At 38.7% G+C, this 8,555-nt stretch overlaps 1 protein-coding gene across 2 annotated transcripts; it reads right to left on the bottom strand.

Annotated features, from left to right (window-relative positions):
• Positions 1–177: 177 nt before the first annotated feature.
• Positions 178–8,506, bottom strand: LOC111329480 (myotubularin-related protein 10). Of its 2 annotated transcripts, none has more exons than XM_022934198.2 (4): positions 8,237–8,506; positions 6,015–6,876; positions 4,151–4,384; positions 178–3,022 (listed from the first exon to the last, which is right to left on the bottom strand). In XM_022934198.2, exons 2-4 carry the CDS (start codon positions 6,854–6,856, stop codon positions 2,011–2,013), a joined length of 2,088 nt encoding a protein of 695 aa, XP_022789933.2. In that variant the 5' UTR covers positions 6,857–6,876; positions 8,237–8,506; the 3' UTR covers positions 178–2,010. The 2 variants fall into 2 exon arrangements, with proteins under 2 accessions (XP_022789933.2, XP_088602068.1); XM_088745942.1 differs by lacking the exon at positions 8,237–8,506 and adding an exon at positions 7,647–7,903.
• Between the last annotated feature and the right edge of the window lie 49 nt (positions 8,507–8,555).

The raw sequence follows: 8,555 nt of genomic DNA, 5'->3' as shown, positions 1-8,555 counted from the left end.
GATTGTTTTTCTCCCCTCTGGATGCTTCACATTTCCTTGTGAAAAAGTTACTGAATTTGGTGTTAAATCAGGATAACAGCTCCTTCATGACAAGCTTGAGTATTCTCATTACTTGTTGCTTGATAATGTAGAGATATTATTGGGAGAAATGACATGTGAATCACTGCTGGCAATAAAGGAGTTAAAAATTCAAATTTTTTAAACAGCATTGCACTGTGTTTACAATTTCAAATTCATTTTAAGATATTACAACTTCTAATTTAATATTAACTATCATTGGATGAATACCCGAATAATTCATCCCCATTTACCATATTTCCTCCAATAAGTGCCTAGGGGATCATTTTTGGTCAAGTAGGGGGTGCTCATTGGAAGGAGGGTGCTTAATAGTCCCTTTTACAGTTGTGGGCTTGGTGGCCAAGCCTTTGAACAGGAGTGAGGCTAAGTGTGACCCTGTTGTGATTGAGACCTGTATCTACTTAGCATGATAACAAAGAAATTTTCATTTGAAAAGCAGCAACATGTCTATCGTAACAAGGTCACCCTTAGCCTCACTCCTGTTCAAAGGCTTGGCCACCAAGCCCACAACTGTAAAAAGGACTTGTGGGGGGGGGGGGGGGGGGAATCTTATTATTCTCCTACACTGATTCCACTGTAGTTGAAGCTTAAAGAGTTATAAATAAATTTGCAATAGGAACAGATTGTCCTTGTATTCCTACTCTGTAAGAAATCAAGGGGGAAGGGGATGCCTATTTGATGGGGGGGGGGGTGCTTGTTTAGTGTGTGGCCTAAGGATGCATGCTCATTTGGGGGAGAAGCACTTGTTAGAGCATGGCCACTTCTTAAAGGATATATGGTATCTGCACAGCTGCATACCTCAAGTTGTGAAGCATGTGATGATAATAATCATAATAAAAATATTTAATTCTTATTATAACTTTAGACTTGTACTGATGTCGCTTTTTTCCCCTAAAAATCTTTAAAATTTGGCCTAAAAAGGCAAAAGTTTAAGACTTACTGTGAAAGTAAACATTTATCATATTAGTTATCATACAAGTGCATAACAGTGAAAATTTACGATTTCAATCTCAATTCAAGCTTATTTCATTTCGTTGACCTCAAAAACCATTAATAACAAATTTACTTGAACTCACAATTCTCTTGAAAATGTGCTTTTAACATTAACAATAATATGAACATTGCACAGGTCAGTCAAAAGAAGAAAATCTCCTCAACCTGTTAAATACAAAATTACTAATAACATCTTGTCTTGAATGTAAAAGTAATGCGGCAGGACACTCTTTAAACTTAGGTTTGCCCAAATCAGCCTACTGCCACATCTTTTGTTTTTTCTTGTATCAATTGCTACCAGCATTTTCTCTTAATAATCATTACTTCTAATGGAATGCTCAACAACTATGGGAGATACAGCCATGTTTTGCTTAAGCTCTAACATTTGACCGGCAGAGTATTCACTTGTACTGTACTTTCAAACTTAGAGAATCATGAACAGGCAAAATATCTTGCTAATGCTCACTGCATTGTGGGTAACCCCTTCACCAGATCAGGTCATGAAAGTTAAGAGGTCAAACAGACAAACTTTATTGCCCTTTTTTGTAACATTCACAACATATTTCTGGTGTTCATGACTTTCTGAGGTTGACAGTAACTTTTACATGTGCATATATCGAATGCAATTTTATCACCTTTCTGAAGCATGACAGGTAAAATAAATTTTCAGATTGGTAAAACAATCTTTTCACCTGTTGAATTAAAACGAACTTCATGAGATTTTGGGTAGTAACAACAGGTACTAATGGTGGTAAATTTTACTGGTTACCCCCTGAAAAGGAGAATACTGCATTTATTTCACTGCCAACTCTGTAAAAATAGTCCCCTTGACAATTATCTGGAGAACCATTCACACTGCCGCACCAAAGCTGTGTTTCTAGAGGATCTGCTTGGCCAATCTAACCTTCAGAAATGACTTCAACCAGTACGATATCACTGTCAAAACTTCCCAACATCAACAGTATTGTTTGAAGATCCATTTGCTGACAGCAAATCTCCAGAGCAATACTTGCTCAGGGCCAGATCACCAATGAATGGCATGCTAGGAGTGAGTAGTTTGCTTGTCTCCAAGTCCAAACTAAAATCAGTGCTAAATTCATAATCGGTGTAGTCCAGACCAAGGGTTTTGTCTCCATCAATTGAGTTTCCATCATGAGTTTGCTCATACTTGCTGACCGCCAGACGGTGCCGCCAAACCCTTAATTCATTCACCAGGATCATCTGCTGAAATTGCAATGAGGAGTTCTCTCCCATCCCTGTGCTCACATGAACTGTCGGGAGCCATCTTAGGTAACGTCCTGACCAGAATTTTATACCTGGAGCCAGCGTGTTCACTCTTAGGTAAACAGACTCTGCATTCACTCCATTTTCATCATTGTTCAAATAACTTCTGTACTCAAACAATGGGTTAAGATAAGGTCCTGAGTTTCTTGATTCTGCAAGTTGCTCTGCAACAAACTCCCACAAGGATGCCATAGGATTTCCTTTTAACTCCACTCCACACATCTCTGATCTTTGCTTCTCAGAGTCAAACAAGAATGTATCAAACATGCCTGCATGAACAGTGTCAAGAACAGCATGAAGATAGGTCTCAGAGAATTCAAACTCGGATGGAAACTGCTGTGTGAGTTGATACACACAATCAATGAAATGAAGGAACACTGGCGACTCTCCAGACTCATCCTTGTCAATTTCCTGGCTTGGCTGAATGATGTGATTACAGCGCAGAAGAAACTGATGTCCTCCAAGAACCCACATTTTTTGAATAAGAGTCTGGAAACCTCTTATTGTTCTATAATATGGATCCAAAATGAGCTGAGCAAGGCTTGCTACGACCACAGCAAAATCCCGACCTCCAGTTTCTTTGATAATAACAGGTGACCGGTCATCACAGATTGAGTGTACAACATCCATAGCAGCAACAAGAGACAACCTTATATAATTTAGCCACCTAAAAATAATGTGGAAAATACCTTTGTGTAAGAATTTACCCTTCCTATGATAATAAATGCACTATTTGCGACTAACAATTGAAGTTCTCACATGTTAATGTATGGTAAAGGTAAAACCCGCTTACAAGCCAAGTGGCCCATTGGGTCAGCACTTAACTCTGGTTTCCATAGCATAAAGCTACTAGGAGTATTTCTACTCCCCCCTCAATGGAATGCTAGTCCATCACAGGGTTACCCCCAACATTAAATTTTCCGGTACCAGGGCTTGACACTAACTTTTCAACTTACTAGCCAAGTGGCTAGTGACATCTCAGATGCTTTAAGACAATTTCAGTCTGTTTACTAGCCAAACTGGCTAGTGGAAATTGAAAACCACTAGCCAAAGCTGAATTTCTACTAGTGGGCGACCGTTAGTGTCGAGCCCTGCGGTAAAATACCTGGGTGAAGAGAGTCACTGTGAGAGTAAAGTGTCTTGCCCAAGAACATAACACAAATTCCCTGGCCAGGGCTTGAACTCAGACCACTTGATCCTAGTCCAGCTCACTAGCCATGAGGCCACCACGCCTCCCACAAATGGTTGGTCCATTGACCATTATTTTGTATTACCCTTTCTGGCCTTGACAACCTGGCTAAAAACAACAGAATTTTCCCAAAACAAATTGATCCAAGAAGAACGATAATCATGCATGCAATTATGACAGAGGTCTTCACTATGCCAGCTTACTGCTTGCTACCTTAGGCATCAACCATGTATTGTGTAAAAGCTGATACCTTGATTGCCAGCTGCCTGTTACAGCAGTCTTCTACGCTACAAAAAAAGTGTTCTACTTATCTGCCAAAGCAGCACAATAATGGATTGTTCAACCCTTCAACTCCCAGAAGTGATTAACATGTAACTTCCCCCAACAATATCCATACATTATCCAACTAACAGGTAATGAGAATATCCAAACTTATCAGGAAGCAGTTGTTATCTTGATTTAACACTAAATCATCATAACTAATTTTCAAGGAAACAGGTAACAGCGCAAGCAGAGAATTAACAATCAGATCATGGGAGTTAAAAGGTAAAAAAACTAATCTTTGATCAATCAGTTTTAATTTAATATAAATTTATGAGTCGGTACCTTGATGTTTCCAGCCTTGATAGCCAATGAGGATCAATGCTCCAAAACTCCTTGCTTGTCTCCAACACACAGAGCTCTTTAACCTTAAGAAAGCTCTGTTGTAGGTCTCTTGTAGTTGGACATATCTTTGTTACATCAATCACCTTGACCTCTTTGTGTTCAGTATTGCATGGAATTAATGATAATGCTCGGAAAAAGGATGTTTCTTCCTTCTCAAGAAATATACTTTCTGGTCTGAAAAAGACGAATGAATTGTCATTGATTACATACAAAAATTTGAAGGAGGTGACTGATAATTGAGATGCTGGTGAGGCTTACAAAGTACCTGAGCTGATCATGGCTATTTTTTTAAATGAATGCTTTCCCTCTACATTTAGGACCAATTTAAAATGTTTCACTCTTTCACTCCCAAGATCTAATCAGTGATTCTCCTTACTGTCTGCTATACAGTTCTTATGATGTTAGTTTAGAGAACTTTGAATTGGATCAACTGAAAATCCCCTAATTGATATTTTTCTTCCTTCTCATCACCTGTCTACTTGGTGTTGTATTGATATTGTAGGGGGAAATTTTGCCTCAGTCACTCATGCCAGTCAAAAACTCTTCACACCCCAACATCAGAATGTATTTTCTCCAAACTGTTCTCTATAGACTTCCTAAGCTGCTAACAAAGAGAATTTGTTTAACAATCAAGACCTTCTCAGGGCAGGAAACTTGGCCCGTCCGAACGTCCAAGACGGATAACTTTTCCATTCGGACAAGGAAAAAGGTGACCGAAGTTGTCCGATTGGACAAGTAAGTTGTAGAGCTCTGACTTTGCCTGACTTTGAATAAATAATAAATCGTTTTTTTCCCTTATTTTTTAACTAAGTGCCTTGAAAATAAACTTTCTCTTCTTTTTGTGGAAGTTGGTGATGCTTAGCGAAGAAATCAAAGACCAATTGATTTCCATGGGATCCCTGCTTTACAGCACAATTGCAAGTACATCAATCACATGTGCTGCAACAGTCAGTGACGTCAGCAACCTGAATCGCTTGAGTACCGGCAATGTCCAAATCAAAATTGTTTAAATTTTTGAAAAGGTCACAGAAGCACTTAAGAACGTAAATACAGATGAGGATGTTCCTTCCAAAAAGAAAAAGATTGAAGATAAAAAGAATTATGAAACCAAGCATGTAAGAAAATTTCAGTAGGCTTGAATGACAGAATTCGACTGGGTTTGTTATGAGCTAAAAACAAACAGAATCCACTGCTCCACTTATCGGAAGTTTCCAGAATTAGCAGATAAAAGCAGCCCAATGTATATTGGATGTGGGGATGGAGTTCAAGGATTTAGATGAGAAACTTTAACTGCCCATTCAAAAAGTCGTCGCCATATTGTTTGCAATACAACACTGTTGAATGACCAGAAACAGGAAGGCAACCCATTGCAAAAGATGTTTTTGCGAATAAGCCAGGAATCACAAGCAAGGCTAGAAAAACTGTTCAATATTGCCCACTTTACATACACCAACAGATGTATCAAAAGAAAATACCTTTATTCAATTTGTTGAGTTGAATGTTTTTCTTGACTAATTAGCTTTTCACTTAACTGGGGCATGGTTGAGATAAAAAAAGGATTTTTGAAACCCTAGATTGCTGTTACCGATTTTTTGGGACCAGTAGTTTTGTGGTCTGGACAAGTAAAATACACACAACACTTGTCCAAAGGGACAAGTGAATTGAAAAGAAAGTTTCCTGCCCTGCCTTCTTCATTTGGTGATCATTTCCTTTATTCTCATGACCTTAATGTGTGATTCAGGGCTGATAATGTAAGGAGAAACTAAATGCTAGTCACCCTTGGTTAAGAAAGTCATAAACATACCTTCCTGCGCCACTGTAGAGCATTGGTACTCCTGTGCGAGAGTGGCTCCAGCACCAAATTGGAAGGCGAGAATCAACATAATGAAGAGACATCCTGTTGATGTCTGAATCCGACAAGGACGCGAGCACAACAAACATCTCTGACAAAGATGGACAAGTCTGGAATTTATTGTTGACAGTTGCCACTCGCCAGGTGTCATCAACCTGGAGCCTGCTCAACTCATTGAGCCAGTCAGGAAGAGTTCGGAAAGTTGGAATGGTGTTCAGCCTGGATTTACCATTTTCTGCAGAGTTTTGTGCTATACTGTAAGGAAATGCAAACAGTAGAACAATAGAGCTTGGTGTCTTGTAATGGGAAATAGTATTCACCATGGTTTGACAATCTTTCTTGGGAGTAAATTTCAAGCCAAATCTCACCACTCTAAAGTCCTTGCAACGGATTTCTAAGGAATGGACTTTGGTTGACATGCGTGATCCTGGAAGTACTTTCTTGATTTTCGATCCTTCTGCAGTGGAACTTGAATAATAAGAAATCTCATCTATACAAGTTTGTGGAATGTGCATTTCTCTTTGCATATCTGAGTAGATTTCTCCAGCTTCCGTTAAATCAGGATTTGACTGAAACACAGAGTTAAGTTTAGTTTCTGCACTTGGGTTTCGTGTCAAGAAAGACATACGAAAATTGGTTGCATACAGAACTCCAGATATTCCAGATTTCCGATCTGCCATCGTTTGAAATCGTAGCACGTTGATGGCTTTTGCAACAACTATTTCTCCTGGTAAAAGTGATGGTTGAGGGTATCCATCTGCCATCATGGGAGAATTACTCCTTACAGCTGCCATATTCTCATGAGCAATATTTCCTGAAAAAGAGAAGCATAAATAGCATCTAAGCAAATACATTGTAAAGTATATTCTATAATTATTGTCAGTATAATGGCTATAAATAACTAAATGAATATTGAATGAAATAAATTAGATTTTAGTAGTGGTACTTTTACAGGGAGCCTCTCTGTCCCTTGTTTTCTTAGAACTAAACTAGAGTTTGGAGTTTTGGTTAAGTCTGAGGGAAAAAAATCCTGTAACACCCATACTGATAATGGCTCCAACTGCCACTCTGACATAAAGGAAGGCTAACTTTATCAAGAGAGCAGAAAGAGGAAAAATTAAGGGGAGTCAAGCCTCAGACATTCCACCTTGACATACACCACCAGCTAACAAATATGGCGCATATAACTCTATGGCGATTAAGCCATTGCTGGGTTCAAATGAGACAAGTAATCAGCGTAATACTAGGATAGACAATGTTAAGGGCAACATCTTACCCTTTGCAACAGACTCAGAAATTTTTGTCTACCTCATGCTGAGGAAAACTGTTGAAGCAAGCATGCTTCTTCAGTCAATGTACAAGTTCAAAATGTTGAATCTTCCACATTCTTTTTCAAGAGGTGATTATAATTTGAAAAATCTGACATCATATCTCTGTGATCTTTTCTGATCATGCATTACGTATTATACGAGAATGCCTATTTCACTTTCTGATTCAATGACTTCTCGTCGATATAAGAAACACGACCACTGATTATCGTACTTGATTTTACACATCAATACCCTAAGTAAATACAGCTGTTACCTTTCTCTCAGCTGACATGACGATCAGTTTACTCATTTCTTGGTGTCAACGGAAAAGGAAATCGAAATCAAAACCAAACCAATGTATATCTTATGACTACTCCCTTCAAATGGCTGACGAGAAGTTACCGATTATTCGGGATCATTCGACGTTCATTTAGTTGATGCTCACGTGCATGAAATGGAATCGATAATCTTGTGTTACACACACGTACGTCAAAAACTAGCAATTTTCGATATCCGTCAAGTAATTCAAAAACACGATTGCACGAGAATTTAATACTTGCACATAGTGGGTATGCTACTGTTTCCAGCAAAATTATCACAATTCTTCCGCGTCATATTGGGTGAAGAACGGGCTAGAATTATCATAAGTGCAGTTACATGTACCTACAATATTGTCCCTGGCCGTAGTATAAACGAAGGACCACTAGTCTTCTTCTAACAGTATGGCAACCACATGATAAATATTCGGCAGATTTCCGAGTCCAAAGACAATTCAACAAAGACTTACTGTAAGGAACTTACAAGTAGCTTTCAAAACAGGAAACACACTTATTTAAAACTTGTATCCTGATGAAACATACTTACATTAAAAAAAGATCATGTAGAACTTAGATTTCTCTAATTCCAGCGCTGAATGAAAGAATTCCACAGCACGCCCATGTAAATCTTCTCTTACGTTGCTCGCTTGGAGTCGAAAGCCGTAAAGAAAGCTACATCGATCCTTGAAGAATATTGCTGCTCTGTTTGATGATATTTTGGGCGAGACCTATTACCATACACAAGCAATAATAATAGGAGATTCCTTTACTAGCGGAATGCATTTTTGAGCCGAAAGGATCCATCTATCCGAGGAGAGATCTGGGAATGAGTTCCACCCTAGTGGGGTAGGGAGAATTTCTTGTGT

The sequence above is a fragment of the Stylophora pistillata genome, chromosome 14, assembly GCF_964205215.1.
Source record: "Stylophora pistillata chromosome 14, jaStyPist1.2, whole genome shotgun sequence".
Taxonomy (NCBI): Eukaryota; Metazoa; Cnidaria; class Anthozoa; order Scleractinia; family Pocilloporidae; genus Stylophora; species Stylophora pistillata.
Note: the sequence above shows the minus strand (reverse complement) of the source record. Positions and strands in the feature narration are given on the sequence as shown.

Excerpts from the sequence above, each read along its gene's own strand:
- LOC111329480 (XM_022934198.2), bottom strand. The coding sequence starts at position 6,856 with ATGGCAGCTGTAAGGAGTAATTCTCCCATGATGGCAGATGGATACCCT. Across the intron at positions 4,385-6,014 it reads CTCTACAGTGGCGCAGGAAG|ACCAGAAAGTATATTTCTTG; the intron begins GTATGTTTATGA and ends CGTCTTTTTCAG. Across the intron at positions 3,023-4,150 it reads TCAAGGCTGGAAACATCAAG|GTGGCTAAATTATATAAGGT; the intron begins GTACCGACTCAT and ends CATTATTTTTAG.